An 18,321-nucleotide genomic window follows, 5' to 3' on the forward strand; every position below is an offset into this window, starting at 1 on the left:
GTCCAGACAGCTGACCGATAGATACGTAGAGGCACGCTGAGAGTGAGCCTGGGGCTGTGCTGTGAACGAGCAGGCACAAATCCAGTGTGCTTCCCTCCCTCATGATCCCATGCAGGGGACCTTGGATGTTTGACTGTCCCAAGAATCATTTGCCTTCATCTCTCATGTGGTGGGCAGGCTGGGGTGGATGAGCTGTTTACCAGGCAGCTGTCAGTCTTGTCTTTGTTGCAAGGCTCAGGGGCTCACTGTGGCTTCTGAGATGCATAGCACCTGTCAGTGTTGACAGTAAAAGTTCCATTCTGCCTTGGGGTGTAAAGAAAGCACACATCAAAGAATACTGCTTAGAGTGTCCCCATTGCCAGTCGGCACAGGGCCCACGGTCTCTTGAAAGAGTGCTCTTGGCAAGCTACTTTGATGAAGAGAATATGCTGCACCCTTTAGTGTTAGCCTCTGCTTTGACTGGGGCCGTGTGCCTTCAGAGGGTCATGGACGGGTTGGAGGAGCAAGGCAGCAGACTGCATGGCTGCTTCTGCTTTGTAGCCTCACACCTTCCTCCCAGACCTGCCTCTTCCCTCTGGGACTTCAGATGAAGGATAGATGTCAGGCTTGGGATTGGCACTCTGTCCAACGGCAGTCACCCCCAGAGCACATCTGATCTCTCCACCCCCTTGGCATGCCTTGCGCAGGCATGAGGCTCTACCAGCGCATCCTTCTGTCCATGCACCTCTCTTCTGTGGGGCCTGCCATGTCTCCCTAGCTTGAGGCAGTTCACGGAATCCCATGTCCGTGCTCACGAGTGTCCCTAACCTGTGTCGGAAGATGAGGAGTGGACTTCAGAATCCACATGGAACTAGCCATTTGCCTCATGGGTAACACATAGTCAGAACTAGAGAGAGCAGTGGGTAGGCTGGTGGTGGGCATCTGGATGCCTGAGGCAAAGAGAACTACCCACTTGATGTTTCCTGCCCCTTTGCCAGCTCACACATCTGAGCCATAGAGCCAGCCCTTAGAGCCATTCCTGCTCCAGCTGAGGCCAGGGCTCGTGCTGTGGATTGGTGACTGATGGGATTTCTTTCTCCAGATTCTCATTCAGATTGTGGACGCCGCCTCAGTGATCACCTGGGATTTTGACGTGTGCAAAGGGGACATTGTTTTTAATATTTATCACTCCAAGAGGTCTCCCCAGCCACCCAAAAAGGACGCGCTGGGGGCCCACAGCATCACCTCTCCCGGTGGGAACAACGTGCAGCTCATAGACAAAGTGTGGCAGCTGGGCCGGGACTACAGCACGGTGGAGTCGCCACTGATCTGCAAAGAAGGAGAGAGTGTGCAGGTGAGCCACCATCTGCCGCCCTGCGTCGCTGTCCGCACAGGTGGGCCTGCTCAGTCAGACCCCGTAAGGTGCCCGGGCACAGTGGAAAGTCTGAGACCAGAGCAGTGAACCTAGTGAAATGTGTGGATTTTCCAGGACTGTCTGCACCCAGGTGCCACGAGAAACTCAGGAAAGAAATACTTTGTAGGCACACATCCGGGTCTCAGTGATCTCACTGAGTGGACTCGGCATGGCTTTGCCTCAGAGGAAGAGACAAGGCAGAAGCAAGAGGAGCATGTGCGAGGTCACTGCAGCTCTAGCTAGGACACACAGCTCTGTACCGTGCTGGGCTGGTTCCTGTTGTCCCTGGCGGGCCTCTCCCTTCCTGCTGGCTCCCAAAGCGCCTCTGGCAGTAAATGCCTGCCTTACTCCCACACTCCCACAATGCCTCTACCCCACGCCGTGGCTGCCTGCTTTCCATCCCTGTATCCCTGTATGGTTTGCAAATGCAAGCTGCCTGCATATCCGTGGTCTTGAGGCAGCTTGGAAGGGAGTCCTCCTCCATCTTAAAGTAGGGAGCCTTTGAAGCTGGCTCTCCTCTGAGTCTTCCATCCAGAATGGAAGGAGGTCACTGGAACAGATTGCCGGAGTGCCGGGAAGTGACAGGAGTGTGGCCTTGACATCTCTGTCCAAAACACAGACCCACCTGACAGCTACCGCCCTGCCAGGCACCTGCTGCCTAGTGGTCTCAAGAGGCTGCAGGTTGCTGAGGGCAGCAAACATGTTGTGTGCTACCTTCCCAGCACCTGGCAAAGGCCTCAGCACAGGCTGCATCCATTAGGTAGAAGGACGTTGCCAGACTGTTTCCTGATGGCGAGCTCTCAGGACACCCTCCCCTTGAAGCTTGTCAGACCTGTTTGAAGGTTGGCAGGATGTCCTGAGCTCCCCTGCTCTCTGCTGCAGGGCTCCCATGTGACCAGGTGGCCGGGCTTCTACATCCTGCAGTGGAAGTTCCACAGCATGCCAGCGTGTTCCGCCACCAACCTCCCCCGAGTGGACGACGTGCTGGCCTCCCTGCAGGTCTCCTCCCACAAGTGCAAAGTGATGTACTACACAGAAGTGATCGGGTCCGAGGATTTCAGGTGTGTTCCTGGGGGGGGCGTGCTACCTAGTGCCTGTCTGGGCTCTGTGGGACTGTCGGAGAGGAGTGCAGCCTGGTGTTTGCTGAGTGCAGTGGCGTCTGTGGACAAATCACAAGGCGTGCATTCCTCCCGTGGGACATTCATGCCCCATCCCTACTTGGCAGGTGCTAGTGCGGAAAAGGAGATAGAGATGAGCCGGGGTCCAGTACGCATTGTGGGCGTCTGGGTGGCTCAGGGAAGTTCCTCACTCCTTGTTCTTTCTTGATTCCTTTGCAGAGGCTCCATGACCAGCCTGGAGTCCAGCCACAGTGGGTTCTCACAGCTGAGTGCCGCCACCACCTCCTCCAGCCAATCACACTCCAGCTCCATGATTTCCAGGTAGTGCTGCGAAGCCAGTGCCTAGTGCGGAGGGACGGAGGACGCCTCGGCCTCCTCGGCTGCTGTGCTCCACCCACCCCAGGATGCGCAGACTCCTCACCCTCTAGATAGCAGCTAGCTCTCCAGATGGTATACTAGCACTTGGTCCCAGACTATCATGGCAGGTAGCTTTAACTCTACCCTAAGTTTAACTCAGTAGCCATAGATTTTGTATGCAGTGTGCACAAAATCAAACCAGAGCACAAGGGCTCTCGAGAGAAAAGTAGTTTATCTACAGTAAGAAACTGATTGGTCTCACATGTCGATGCAAAACGTTTTTCCAACAAACTCCACCTTGTCCACTAGCGAATGACTTGTATGACATCCTGCAGAGACGAGCCGCCTCCCCCACGGAACCGAAGCTGCAGCAGGCAGCCCTTATGCTGCGCCGGAGTCCTCGTGGCTCCCTGTTAGTGGAGGTGGCCTGTGGATTCAGGACAGCCCTTGAGGTCCCTTTCCTCTGAGAACTCAGCAGCCTACAGGAGCACCCGGTCCTGGGGTGGAGCCAGCCCACTCCTAAGCAGACACGCTGCCCAGGAGGGACTCTCAGGCTCCCCACGACTCCCGACAACACCGCCATCATTAAACATTGCTTTCTCTTTCCTCCTCCTCAAATCTTTTGATATTTTTCAGAGCAAAATTTTTCTGTCCGTGAACTTGGGGAAGGGGAAGGTTCTATTCTCCGCTGAATGCTGTTTTTCCTCCCGCAGGTGGGCAGCTCTGTGCCCGCCAGCACCTAGGGTCCTCAGCCCTCAGCACCCAGGATCCCCAGTCCTTAGCACCCACCCAGTGTCTTCAGCCCTCAGCACCCAGGGCTTTCAGCCCTCAGCACCCAGGGCCTTCAGCCCTCAGCACCCAGGGTCCTCAGCCCTCAGCACCCAGGGTCCTCAGCCCTCAGCACCTAGGGTCTTCAGCCCTCAGCACCTAGGGTCCTCAGCCCTCAGCACCCAGGGTCCCCATCCCCATAGCTCCCAGGATCCTCAGCTCTCAGCGGGTGTTGGAAGTAGTGGGTGACACTTCCTTCTGGAAGTGTGGCAAAAGAGACTCCGAGAATGCTCTCCAGGGTGGCGCATGGCTTGTAGTGGCCTTAGGCATGTGATGGATGTTGGGGTGTGTGCAGGTGCCGTTTGTGTGCATGGGGGACGGGGGTGGGGTGGGGGAGCATGGTGAGACTTAATTTGTTTTATCAGCATTTTATAGAAGCAGACCAGAGGCTGGCTGGCTTTGTCTTTTTCTTTCTGATCCCCACTTCCCAAAGCCTGCTGTCTGAGCAGGCCCTGACTTCACAGCTTTTATGGGAAAGCTTATTGCTTACAGAGCTGTCTGGAAGTTGCAGGTGGCTGATCTCCATGAGAAGGGCCTAGGATCTCTGTGTGTGTGTGTGTTAAACGTGTCTAAAGATGGGTGCCAAACCCACACGGCCGTGAATGTGTACGACAGGTGTGGAATCATGTGTTGATGCTGCTCGGAGGCATAGATGGATGTCTGTGAGCTTTGTAGAGGCTGTGGCATGTCAGCAAGCACGAGGAGAGTCTCCACAGCAGCCTGGCTTGGCCAGTGAGCCTGCTGGCTCCTGGCACTCAGCGAATGCTCAGGCCTCGCGTTGCTGGCCTCTGTGGCCCTTCTCCATGCATTCCCTGTGCATGGAGCAGCCATTTCTAGACAGCATAGTAGGGCTATAGTTACTGCGTCCACACTGCTTCCAGTTAGGGCTTCCCAGCTCCAAGTTGAAGGACCTGAAGATGGCCCTGCTCTCTCTTTCTCTCCTGTCTCCCTTTCCCTCTCTCTGTGTCTCAGATGGCGATTTTGCTGACAGCCTCCAAGAAAACGCTTCATGCAACAGTCCACATGTGCCCAGAGATGCTTGTGGGACTGTTTGAGTCGCAGCCATGTCTCAGGCTGAAGATCTGTCCCCTTAGTCCATTCAGAAGTGGCTCTGCTCAGCGCCTCAGAACTGAGCTGAGCGCATGACCACACACTCACAGGCCTCTAGCCGCCCCAGGCCACAGGGCACTGGCTGCCTTGGGAGGGTGACTAGGTGTGATGTGAGTGTGTGCCGTGCAGTCTCTTCTCACAGTGCCCGGCACGTGTCCTAAAATGCTGCTGTCTCGCCCTCCCACCCAGTCCCAGCTCTCTGGGTTCTCCCTGTTACTAGTGTCTTAATTCACTCTCCTTCCTGAACCCATTATTTGCATATCAGATTCTGTAAATGTTTTATAAACATATTACCTCACTCTTGGTAATACAATATTGATAGTCTTTAAAAGATTTTTTATTGTTACAATAATAAATGTGAACTGTTTAAGAGGAGCGTCCTTTTCTTCTTGGAAGTCTTTGCAGGGTATTAAGATTGGGGCGAGAAGAGGCTTGCTGATGCCCACAGGCAAGGGAGGCCAAACTGCTGAGTTGATGCTGCGGTCACTCTGTGCCCCTTGAGGTCCTGCTGTGCCCTTTGCAGTTCAGCGTATCAGATGTGACTGGCCCAGCCTGGCTCCCTCTGTTCTCACACTTGTTAGTGGCAAATGGATTTCTCGGGGCAGGACCTGGGGAGGCCTGGGTGACCTCATTCTTGCTCTCCTGTCTCAGAGGTCTGCAGAGGCAGCAGAGCCCAGACAGCAGGGCACACACAGCTTGGGAGGTCATCACAGGCATGCCAGGGTGAAAACGGGAACCTCCCCAAAGGGAGGGCGAGTTCTGGCCTACTTGGGTGCTTCTACATGGGATAGGAGGCTTCCAAGTGTGGTTCATAACCTGGCATGGGGGTCCTGCTGGGGAATGATTTCCCTGGGCAGTCAGGCTGGGCAGTGCCCTGATAATCCAACCCTCATGGCTGAATTTACAACCCGAGGTTCCCATGGTTGCTCAAGGCAAACATGTCTCTCCTAGCCTTGGCTCCAGGCTCACGTTCTTGGGGAAATGAGGCGACCTGAGGATAAGCAGGACTTCCTGTACAGGTAGGACCACCTTCAAGTGGCATGCCCTAAACTAGGCCAGATTGCCAGCCTGTTCTCGTCCTGAATGGGAGCTGTGTAGCCTAGTGTAACCTGAAACTCATTCTGCAATCTGGGCTGGCCTGAAACTCCCAAGTGCTAGCATTACAGGTATTTACCGCCATACCCACACCTGGATCTTTGATGCCAGATCCCTGGGGAACTCTGACCAAACCTAGACCTCGGGGTACCTGCAGTTCTGAAGGGACAAGGGAGGCACTCTTGTCAATAGATCTTGGGGTACCTGCAGTTCTCAGGGCTAGAGGAGACATTCACGTCATGAAACAAGCCAGCTGAACTCGGCTCTGCTTGGAGTAAGGGCTTTGGCGAGACGGCTCTGGTGCAGTTGTGAGCTCCATTGTGGGGACCCATCTGGTGTAAGGGAAGAATGGACTCCCTCAGGCTGTCCCTGACCTCCATGCATGTGCTGTGTCATGCGTGCACCCACACACAGCACATACAAATGTCATTTTGAAAATTGAAAACAGGATTTAGAGAGCTAGGCATTCTGAGAAGACAGAAACGGTGTTCCCACATAAATACAGTGAAGGTAAAACCTACAGCTGGCGGAGAACTAACCCTATGCTCCAAATGCTAGAATGATGTTTTTGTTTTTGTTTTTGTCTTTTTTGTTTTACTTTCCCACAGTAATAGCTCCTGTGACTATCACTCTGCCACAAAACTGTATATTAAGGTGTGCTAGAATGCCCGAAACACGAGACTCCCCTGCACTCGGGAGAAAGCAGAGGCAGATGCTGTGACAGGAATGCCTCTGTAGCCCAGGGTTGATGTGGGAGTGTCGTATCAATCTGTTGATTTCATTGTTTAATAAAGAAACTGCTTGGCCTGATAGGTTAGAACATAGGTGGGTGGAGTAAACAGAACAGAATGCTGGGAGGAAGAGGAAGTGAGCTCAGATGCTAGGCCACTGCTCTCCAGGGCAGATGCAATGAAGCTCCGACCCAGGATGGACGTAGGCTAGAATCTTCCTGGTAAGCGCACCTCATGGTGCTACACACATTAATAGAAATGGCCAAGCAGTGTTTATATGAATACAGTTTGTGTGTCCTTATTTTGGGGCATAAGCTAGCCAGGCGGCCGGGAGCTGGGTGGCAGGAACGCAGCCCGCAGCTCCTTCTACACGGGGTTTTGCTGGACAGGTCTGGGGGCAGCAGCAGACTGGCGTACCTGGCCTGTTGTCCACTGAACAGCTAGGGTTGTGGGTGGCTGCGTGGCAGGCTCTAGGAGCAGATGGGCCTACCGTTGTGAACGCCACCAAAACAGCAGGAAAGGGATCTGTGTGAACTGTGAGCGCCTGGAACACCCACATAAAAACAGGTGTCAGAAGGCACCCGCCAACCCCATCCACCAAGCAGATGACCCCACATTAAAAACTGAACCCTAAACAAGGTGGTGGCACACACCTTTAATCCCAGCACTTAGGAGGCAGAGGTGCGTGGATCTCTGAGTTCAAGGCCAGCCTGGTCTATAAAGCAAATTCCAGGACGGCCAGGGCTGCACAGTGAAACTCTGTCTTGAAAAAATGAACAAAACCCCCCAAACAAACAAAAACCATTGAATTTTAGGCCTGGGATGTGGGTTGGCTCAAGGAGTGCTGGCCTAGCCTGTTGGAAGCCCTGGCTTCCATCCATGGCACCAGATGGAACAGGTGAGGTGGTACATGCCTGTGATCTCAGGCACTGGGGACCAGGAGGCTCAAGGTCTTTCTTGGTTACATTGAGAGTTAAGAGGCAGCCCGGGCTACAGGAGACCTTGACTTGAGAACTAGCACACACCAAATTATTGTTTTTCCTTCCTTCCTTCCTTCCTTCCTTCCTTCCTTCCTTCCTTCCTTCCTTCCTTCCTTCCTTCCTTCCTTCCTTCTTCCTCCTTCCTCCCTCCTTCCTTCCTCCTTTCCTCCTTTCTTCCTTCCTTTTTTTTTTTAAACAGCCAACCACACAAACCAGGAAAGGAAGGAAACCTCCTTTTCCTGCTAGAGGACTGTAGTGATATTTCATTTGGAGTTTTAGTAAATAAAGCTTGTCTGAAGATCAGAGAGTAAAACAGTCTCACTGGTCAGCTTTACAGACCAGGCAGTGGTGACACACGCCTTTAATCTTAGTAGCCACACTAGTTTGCCATAGAAACCAGGAGGTAGTGGTGTACACCTTTAATCCCAATCCTCGAGAGGAATATAAAACAGGAGGAGTCAGCTCCCACACACAGTCTCATTCTGAGATTCCTGGAGGCAGAATCACCATTTCAGACTGAGAGGTAAGAGCCAGTGGCTGACTGTTTTGCTTTTCTGTCCTTCAGGTTGACCCCCAATATCTGTCTCCGGGTTTTTATTAATTGTGCTACAGAGGACATTATAGTGAATAGCACATTTTTCTAAAGCTTTATTTATTTATTATGTATACAGTGTTCTGCCTGCATGTCTGCCTACAGATCTCATTATTAATTGAACTCAGAACCTCCGGAAGAACAGCCAGTGCTCTTAACCATTGAGCCATCTCTCCAGCCCCTTGTTGTTTTTCCAAGACAGGGTTTCTCTGGAACTCTCTGTAGACCAGGCTGGCCTTGAACTTAGCTGCCTCTCCTCTTGAGTGCTGAGATTAAAGGCGTGCGCCATCACACGTGGCTCTCCCTCGCCACCACCACCCCCACTTAAAAAAATGAACTAGAACATGAGAACACTAGGAATTGAGATGATCAGTAAATGAAAATACAAGGAGCTCAGAAGTGGGTTATGAGACACTGGAAATGAAGAAGTTATTCCACGCTGAGACACTTGACTCTCCAGAAGCACACAGTGAGGAGGAAAAACAGATAATCCCAAGCGAAGAGTGATTGACAGCTGAGAAGATGGAAGTGGGGGTGGGGATGGAGCCAGGACCTCAAACAACAGAAGTCAAGAAATACTTCAGGGAGGGGGCTGGAGAGATGGCTCTGCGGTTCAGAGCATTGCATGCTCTTCCAAAGGACCGGAATTAGATTCCCAGTAACCACATGGTGGCTCACAACCATCTGTAATGAGGTCTGGTGTCCTCTTCTAGCCTGCAAGCATATATGCAAAACAGAATATTGTATCCTAAATAAATAAATATAAAAAAAGAAAAAAAATACTTCAGGGAAAGTACAGAATGAAGCATATCCTTGGAGGACGGTTGAGAAAACTCAGCAGACAAAGGCTTGTCACCAAGCCTGAGTTCCATCCTCAGGACCCACATAGCAGAAGGAGACATCAACTGACCTCCACACGTACTCTGTTACACATATGTAGGCACCTACACACACACACACACACATACTTTAAATATTAACAAAAGGCCTTGGTACACGTGGGTGAGGGCTTGGTGTTTTTGAGGGCTGAACTTAGGCCAGGAGCCAATGAAAGACGATTTCTCAAGGAAAGAATGAACTGCACACTTTATGGCCAGCACGCTGACTTTGGTACCTAAGGGCCCTGGGGAAGCAGGTCATGGGTCTGACTCAGGAATCCTGCACCCAGGGCCTTTCCAGGGCTCTGGAGAAGCTGCTGGTGTCTCCTTGGAGCACTGAATGGCTGGAGAAGTGGGTGGGATGCTTGGTGGCAGGTGTGTTCCACAACAGCCTTTTAGAATAGGGGCGGGGGTGTGCAAACATTGTGTTTAGTAATGCTCTGAGCTTCTGCGGTGTCCTGATTAGATAATAAGGCAACCACAAGAAAACCTCTAATGTTTTGTTTTGGGATAGGGTCTGGTTCTAACCTGGGCTGGCCTGGAACTCAGCATGTGAACCAAGCTTTAAGCTCACAGCAATCCTCCTGTCTCAGCCTCCCGAGTTGCTCAGATAATGATGGTATATTTTAAAGTCAGGTTCCCTCTGCTCTTTGCACAGTTTTCAATGTGGAGGCGCAGCAGGGAGAGGCTAGCTAAGGGCTCTCTAGGCACGATGTGCACTAGACAGTTAAGAGGGAGTCATGAGCTGTGGGGCAGGGAGTTCTTGCAAGTCAAATAGACTTACCAACGTTTTAACAAATGGCCCAGACTGGATTGTTTCATCCACACACACACACACACACACACACACACCAAAACAAAACAAAGCCCCACCACTTTAAAACAGGAAGAAGGGGCTGGGCATGTGGCTTGGTGGGCAGAGCTTGCCTAGCATGAAGGAAGCTCTGGGTTTCGTCCCCAGCACCACTAAAGCCATGTATGACTCATAGTCCCAGCTCTTGGAAGACAGGCGGGAGGGTCACAAGCTCAGGGTCATCTCCTCTATGAATCTAGTTTGAGGCCAGCCTGGGCCATGTGAGACCCTGTCTTCTTAAAAACAACCAAAACCCACAAAGTGGCCGCCAATGGTAACCAGGACAAGTGCCTCCGTCCAGACCCCGTTGTGATTGGCACAAGGTGGATCCGGCACACCGTGACTTGTCTCTTCAATGATGCAGAGCCTATTTCCTTTCTTACCTTATAGCGAGGGTGGGTTTCTCGTGCCTGTTTCGTATGAGCTTTGGACAGGTCAGTGTGTCTTGAAGGAGGAACACAGCCTCTCTTCTCCCAGTCACACAATTCAGGTGTTATGGACAGGACAGGAGCTGCTCTGAAACAACCCAGTGTGGCCCCAGCACATGTCCCAACCTTGCCAAGGACAGCAGTGCAGGGCAGGAGCTGGGGTGGAGGCAGCGAGCCATCCCTCATTTTTGTTCCCGAGGGCGTCAGGCTGCCCCAGTTAGAGCTGGGCCTCGCTGCCGTGTGCTGCCAGTGGCTGTCCTTTCTTCACGGGGGAGGCTTGGATCGTTGCTCACCCTGACTTTGCCTTCGGGCTTAACCAGGAACAACCAACCATGAGCTTTTCTGAGTCTGTGCCAGCCTTTAGGAGGTAGGGCCTCCTGGGAAGTCTTTAGGTGATGGAGATCTGCTCCAGAAGATGGTGGGGTCCCCACCCCGACTCTTGCTTCCCGGCCATCAGTGAGTACTTTTGTATCTTGCCATAAAAGGAATGGGGCTTGTCAGCTCTGGGCCAAGCCTTCACAACTCTGAGCCAAAATGAAACTTGCCTCTTTCTGAGGTTGCTACCACAGGTCTATCAGGATCATGACCCAAATCCCACCGCCAACAGGGGGATCTGTGAAGGAGAACTAATCTCTCTTGGTGGATTGTGTAAATCAGATATCCTCCCATGCCATCAGGCCAAGATCTAACTAAAAAGCTGGCACGAGCCCCCCGCCCCTGCCTCCCTTGTGATTTTCCTGACCCCTCCCAACCAGATCTCAGTCCTGCCTTTGGACTGGAATGCCGGCTCCTCTTAGCTTCCAAGCCGTCAGACACAGCACAGGAAAGTGATGTTGTTTCCTTTCTCTTCAGGGGAAGACATGAAATGGCCATGGGGAGTGGCTCTTTGGTTCCGGAGCCCCTGGGAATGAAAGGGCAGGTCATTTATTGGGGTGAGCGCCAGGTCCAGAGCTGGGGGAGCTTACAGGAAGATGGTGGGGTGGCCAGGGAAAACTGTACCCCGGCTTCTGGCTCCGCCTCTCGTCTCCCCCAGACTGGGCATCAGCCCCCCTAGGAGTGTGTGACTCACCAAGCTGGGGTATCTGCTTTGTTCGTGGCTCTGTCCCCGTCTAGAGCCAGAGATGCTCTGCCCTGGGGAAGCGGCCCTGACATTCCAATGGAATCAAGTTGAATGATTTCTTACAGGCCCTAGCCTTGTAAGCAGGAGGTGGTCTGACCTCGGGACCAGGTACCTCTGCCTTCCGGGGCTCCTCCTTCCATCAGCGTGTGTGAGCGAGTGTGTTTTACTGGTGTCTGTAGAAGGCCCTGTCACCCAGGCTGAACTCATGACACACTGGGCGTTCAACAAACTAAGTTTTTCTTCTGGCTTGAAAAGAAATGAATATATTTTCACGGACTCCTAAGAGAACCATGGGCCCCACGGAGAGGGCAGGCAGATCCCAAGGCTGGGGAAGGAAGGCCCAGCCCCCTGGAGGCCCCCTGGAGGAAGGTGGGTTCACCTGCCAGTCTGCATCAAGATCGGCAGCAGGTGCCATGGGGAGGGTGTTATTTTCTTGCTGTGACCCAATGCCTGGCAAATGTGACTTGAGGCAGGAAGAGTTTTCCCGGGCTCACAGTTTGAGGTGCAGTCTGTGATGACAGGAAACCGTTGTAACAGGGGCGTGAGGCCGCTGCTCACGTGGCATCTATAGTCAGGAGGCAGAGAGATGAAGGCAGGTGCTCAGCTCACTTTCTCATTCTGATGCAATTCAGGACCCCAGCCTGTGGGACGGTGCCATGTAAGTTCAAGATGGGTCTTCTCCCCTCAGTTTGTACAGTCTAGAAAGTTCCTTGAAGACATACCCATCTCCTAGGTCACTCTGGATTCTGTCAAATTGGCTATATCCACCACTATGGGGAACAAGGTTGAACTGTCTCTGCCTGCTACCCATGCATACCCTCAGCTCTAAGCAAGGACTGGGTGGAAAGAGACTCTTCCACAAGAGAGGCACCCCCTCTTCATGTCTCCTTCACCTCAGGTGTTGGCAGGGCTTCTTATCTACCTGTAGCGACCTGGGTGGGAGTAAAGTTTGGCACCATGCTCTTTACGGGAACGGTGCCCAGTGGCTGGCTGCACGGGGAAGACAGAGAGAGTAGGGCTTCCCCACCAGTGGGGCAGGGTGGCTAGCCAGCAGCCTCTCTCTGGGACCCGATCACCCTTGCACCTCTGGCCACAGACTTAGTACTCCCTAGAGCAGAGGTTCTCAACCTGTGGGTCACGATCCTCTTGGGAGGGTTTCAGATGGTCCTTTCCCAGGGGTCACCTTAGACCATCGGAAAACACAGATGTTTACGTTAAAATACGTAACAGTAGCAAAATTACAGTTATGAAGTAACAACATAAAATAATTATTCGTAAATAATTGTATGCGAGGAACTGTATTAAAGGGTTGCAGCATTAGGAAGGTTCAGGACCATCGTCTTAGAGGGAAACCCAGGCCCCAGCCTACTGTGAGCATCTGAAGAGCCCAAGACTGCTTCTAGAAGGCTTTAGAGATTTACACGGGGGTCAAGCTTCACCCTCCAAATGGCTGGGTGTAGCTACAAGCCAGGAAAATTGGGTGGTGGGCCTGTGCTGGTGGTCCACAGACTCTCCAGTGGAGCTGGGGCTGGCGAGGCCTCCTTATGAAGTGTTGAAGGCCAGACGCACTTCCTTCCTAGCTAGCGTCCACTTGGTTCCTCCGTATCTCCTTCAGCATCCCCACTTCTGTCTACATAAGATGCCTAACACATCAGGGCTTCCAGTCAGGACTCAGGTACCAGATTGGAGAGGAGGCTGGTCAGGGAAGCCAAGCTGGTCAGGGAAGAGGGATTGGGGGCAGTGATCATGGCTTGCCTCTCACAGCTGTCCCTGCCAGCCTGGCCCAAGGCTTCCCAGGGTCACTGCTGCCCACTGTTGGTACACAGGGGACCTCTACAACACCATCTGTGTAAGATGCACACTGGCTGCTCAGCCACTCCCTTTCGTTCCTCACCTCAAAGGTGTGCCGGTCTCCCCAAAGGAGCAATGGATAAGTTCATTTCTGTTGACTGCCCGGCGTCTCAGAGGACCTCCACTAATCTCTGCTGTCTGTGAAGGCTTCGTGGTGTTTGTAAAAGGATTTGAGCTGGATCAGCACTGACTCCAGCTCAGACAGTCCAGTGCTCACCCCTTCCCTGCAGGGGCCATGCCCTGCACCTGGTGAGTCCCCCAGTAGCTCTGCCACCATGACGCTGTAAGTCAGTGACCAGTGTCTCTTTATGTCCCCCGGTGCCTTGCACAGACTTATGTGCAGCCCAAAGGTACTTGGGAAATTGGCTTGTCAAAGTATCACCTGGAGCACCACCTTGCTCAGCCTGGCTGTCCCCAGGCCCCTGTCAGGAACATGGCCTATTAGACAACCTAACCTACCAGCTCATTAGAGTCTTTCTCCAGGCCTGCCCTGAACTCATTGTTCCAGATCCAACCTTATTACACATTGGGGAAACTGAGGCTCCGAGGGCCTGGGGACTGTGCCCACTGTCTCAGCTAATAAAAGAGAAAGCAAGAACTGGCCAGGAAGTGCCTTGGGACTGCTGGCCATGGCATTCTGCTCCACCAAGGCCCAAGGAACTAGATACTGGAGCTAGAGAGATGGTTCAGTGGTTAAGAGCACTGACTGCTCTTCCAGAGGTCTTGAGTTCAATTCCCAGCAACCACATGGTAGCTCACAGCCATCTATAATGAGACCTGGCACCCCCTTCTGGCATGCGGGCACACATGGAAGGAATGCTGTACACATAATATAAGAAAGAAAGAAAGAAAGAAAGAAAGAAAGAAAGAAAGAAAGAAAGAAAGAAAGAAAGAAAGAAAGAAACTAGATACCCCCGAAGGCCAGCGCAGATCCTAGTAGGGGACAAGCCTGCTTGGGAGACAGGAGCCCAGCCCTGTCCCAGCTAACATGGTTGCTCACCTCAGAACAGTCTCCACTTCAGGCAAATGAAGGGCTGACTTCATTTTCCTTCAGATTCTAAAAACAAACACCCCTCGACCCCTCCCACCCCTGCCCTTTGTTCCTTCTGCTCATCAAGTGTAGGCACTGAGTGCTATCCAGTGCTTACCCCAGAAGAGCAAGATGGAGGGAAGACTGTCACCCACGGTACTGACTGTGGAGGAGGAAGCATAGCGGAAAAAGCAGGGCATGCCTCGCAAGGAGGGTTTGACAGTGGCCTCACCCCTGCACCCCCCTCAGCCAGTCCCCAAGCTTTTCCTAAGAGCTGACCTTGCCTTTCTTCCCGAGGACACAGGGCACAGTCCTTTGCCTGTGATCTAGAACAGTCCAGAAACAGCATAGGCCAGAGGGAGTGATGGTGCCCTGCCTGTCCCTGCCTGGGGCCACAGAAACAGCTGGTATGGACCAGGCCAGAGAAGCAGGTTTCTGTGCTGTCTGACCCTGCTGAATGCAGATGTGGGGTCAGCTGGCTTCGGCTTGGAGGAGAAGCCTTGTCTATAGTGATCGGGATCCCAATTAAGAGCCCAGGCTAGCCTTGCCCTTGTGACCCTGTGACCCACAGTGGTGGAACACCCTCTGTCGTGCGAGGGGCCTCTTTTCCAAGCGGTCCTCACACTAAAGTTGCCGGCCACCCTGTGGGTCCTGTGCCAGCGTTTAGTCAGCAAGCGACGCCATACCATCTCCGGGAACAAATGATTTATTTTGACTTCCTTTTTAAATGCGTCAGCATGCCTCCAGAGAACTGTGTGGTTTGAAATTTTCTAAAGAAAAACGGGGAGGAACACGCTTTGACAGTGGGTTTTGTGGAGCCCCAGCTTGGCCCTGCTGCCGCCTGCTCTGGAGGAGGAGCGCCTGCTCTGCATGGAGCTCCACCCTGCAGACTCGAAGAGGCTAGTGAGCTTTTACTTTAAATCCAGAGCCTGGAGAGATGGCGCAGCCGTTAAAAGTGTTTGCTGTCTTTGAGAGGACTGGAGTTTGGCTCCTGCGTCTATGTCATTCTGCTCACAACTACCTGGTACTCTAGCTCCAGAGGATCAAACACCCCTCTTCTCCATGGGTATACACCACACATGCATGCACGTGCACACACACATACACGCACGCACTCACACATGCATACACACATGCACACGATTTAATTAGAAGCAAAACCAAAACAGGCATGCTGTGAATCCCAGCTCTCAAGAGGCAGAGGCAGACAAATCTCTATGAGTTTGAGGCCAGCCTGGTCTAAATAGTGAAACCCTGCCTCAAAAAGTAAAAATAGAGATACATGAACAGAAAATCACACCAGGGAAGGGGGTGTGTACCAGCACTGAAGAAATGCAGGCTGGGGCTGACAAGATGGCTTACCAGGTAGACATGTGCCACCAAGCTTGATGACCTGAGTTTAATCCTAGGATTCCACATGGTGGAAAGAGAGAACCAACTCCCCCAAGATGTCCTTCACATGTATGTCATAGAATGTGCACCTCACCCCACCCCACTACACAAAAAATAAAGTAAAATGAAATGGAGGTAGGTGGAATGAGGGGTACAAAGCCAACCTCGGATACATAATATGTTCAAGTCTAGCCTGGGCTATGTGAGACCCTGTCTCAGAAACACAGAACTCTCTCTTTTTCTGTGTATGTGTGTGTAGAAATCATGACTGTTGCTTCCTCTATTGAGACGTGTAAGGAGCCAGAGAGATGGCTCAAGAGTAAAGAACGCTCACTGTTCTTCTAGACTCTAACCCACTTGGTAGCTCACAGCCTTCTGTAACTCCAGTCCCAGGGATCTAACACCCTCTTCTGGCCTCTGCAAGCATCAGGCATGCATGCGGTGTGGAGGCCTCAGGCATGCATGCATGCAGTGTAGAGGCACCAGATATGCATGCTGGGTGGAGGCATGGGCATGCATGGTGTATAGAGACCTCAGGCATGCAGTTGGGGTGGAGGCATCAGGCATACATGCAGTGTAGAGGCCTCAGGCATGCATGTGGGGTGGAGGCATGGGCATGCATGCAGTGTAGAGGCCTCAGGCATGCATGTGGGGTGGAGGCATGGGCATGCATGCAGTGTAGAGGCCTCAGGCATGCATGTGGGGTGGAGGCATGGGCATGCATGCAGTGTAGAGGCCTCAGGCATGCATGTGGGGTGGAGGCATGGGCATACATGCAGTGTAGAGGCCTCAGGCATGCATGTGGGGTGGACGCATCAAGCATGCATGCAGTGTAGAGGCATACGTGCAATCGAAACATCCTCACACATAAAAAACTTTAAAGTGTAGGGAAAGCATAAATGAGCACTTCTGTAGTTGGCCAGCTTTACCAAGGAAACAGAAGAGGGAGAGAGAGGAGGTGGATGCAGGACGTGGTCACCTGGACATTTGGGGGAGCCCTTGTTAGCCCTCTCATTGGTGCACTGAGTTCCCAGTGTCCACTGTCTGAGCTCCAGATTGGCCAGCACCTCCTTCCTTCCTCCCTAAGGTCCCCAGAGGTGGGCTGAGTTCCCCACTGGAATATCACTGCCCCTCAGGAACACCATCTGGCTCCCCACTTGGTGGGTGGGGTTTATGTCCTTTCTGGCTTTCTCAGCTTGGAGCTGCTGGAACCCTGGGCACTATCATCTGGGGTACGGGGACGCCCTGGGTCCTGTGGGCTGCTCCTAAGTAGACAAACCTGCCCCCGAATTGAGACTCACTTATGAAATCCAACACCCTTGTCACTGCGAGGAAGGAAGTACAGCCTAAGGAGGTTGAGACGTTTGCCCAGAGGAACACGGTGAGTCCAGGACTGTGGTGTTGGCTCTGGGCCCCTGGTTCTGGGCTTGCAGACTGCTCTCCATCCTTAGCAAAGGCTGAGGCAGGTGTGATGCGCCTGATTTTGAGTACCCTTCAAAGGCAAGTTCCCACGCAGCAATTTCTGAGACTGCAGGTGTTCACAGAGGCCCTGCATGAATCTCTTTAGCTCTAGAAAAGACACCCACAATTAAATACCAGCTACCCCCACCCTCCCACCCCCGCATAAGCTGAAAGCTAGGCGTGGTGGCGCAGTCTGTTGTCCCCGCACTCAGGATGCTGAAACAGAAGAGTCACAACAGGTTTGATGCCAGTTTGAGCTACACAGTTTTGAGGTAGCCTGGGCTACAGAGTGAGCTCATGGGTTTCTATTTCTTTCCTTGTTGCCGTGATAAATACCCTGAGTAAAAGCAGCCCGGAGGGCCAAGGGTTTATTTCAGCCTTGGTTCAATGTGCAGTAGTCCGTCACGGTGGGAAGTCAAGCTGCTGGCCACATCACACTCACCATCAGAGAGCAGATGGCTGCATGCTGCTGCAGAGTGCCCTTTCTGAATTTATACAGCCCAGGATCCTAGCTAGGGAGTGGCCCTGCCACACTCATAACCAGGCTCCTCACAGCAGTTAAGGTGGTCAGGATGATCCCAGCCAGGCCCGTGGAGAGGCTTCGCCTGGGTGAGTCTAGATTCTGTAAAGTTGACAGTTATCTACGGTGTCTCAAACACAAACATTTTGTTTGTGCTTTCTGTGCTTACATCGACTCTGCCCCACTCAGCGGCCTGTCATTGGTGGGACCTCAGGGGCTCCTGAGACAAAAGCCCAAGCAAATGGGGACCAGAAGCAAAGGTCCCGCCTCCAACCATGCAGAGCCAGTGCTGCTTCTGACCGGCTGCAAATACTCAAACCTGGAAGCCGTCGGACGCATGGTCAGCGCCTGTGGACCAAGTCAGCTGTGGTCTACTCATCCATCCCCGCCAGGTGTCTTTCCTTGTCTCCCCCAGGGGAAAACCATTGGAAACCCTGCGGTGAGAGCCCTTCCATGATGGCAGATCTCACTCATGGTTACTTCTTGACTCTCAGTTTAATGACAGAAGTGATGCATGCTGGGAATTTTTTCTCTAATTTTTTTTTCTTGTGTGTGTGAGAGAGAGTGCATGTGTGTAGCCAGAG

The 18,321-nt window shown here is 52.6% G+C and overlaps 1 protein-coding gene across 2 annotated transcripts in view; it reads left to right on the forward strand.

The window, feature by feature from the left end:
• Nucleotides 1-5,176, forward strand: part of Sec14l1 (SEC14 like lipid binding 1) — a 45,280-nt gene extending 40,104 nt beyond the window's left edge. For both annotated transcript variants that reach the window (XM_057774398.1, XM_057774397.1), the window contains exons 14-17: nucleotides 1,082-1,333; nucleotides 2,276-2,454; nucleotides 2,731-2,832; nucleotides 4,669-5,176. In XM_057774398.1, coding sequence (XP_057630381.1) covers nucleotides 1,082-1,333; nucleotides 2,276-2,454; nucleotides 2,731-2,832; nucleotides 4,669-4,684 — 549 coding nt within the window. In that variant the 3' untranslated portion in view covers nucleotides 4,685-5,176. The remainder of the gene's footprint in view (nucleotides 1-1,081; nucleotides 1,334-2,275; nucleotides 2,455-2,730; nucleotides 2,833-4,668) is intronic.
• Nucleotides 5,177-18,321: the final 13,145 nt, after the last annotated feature.

This window comes from Chionomys nivalis, chromosome 7, assembly GCF_950005125.1.
Source record: "Chionomys nivalis chromosome 7, mChiNiv1.1, whole genome shotgun sequence".
Taxonomy (NCBI): Eukaryota; Metazoa; Chordata; class Mammalia; order Rodentia; family Cricetidae; genus Chionomys; species Chionomys nivalis.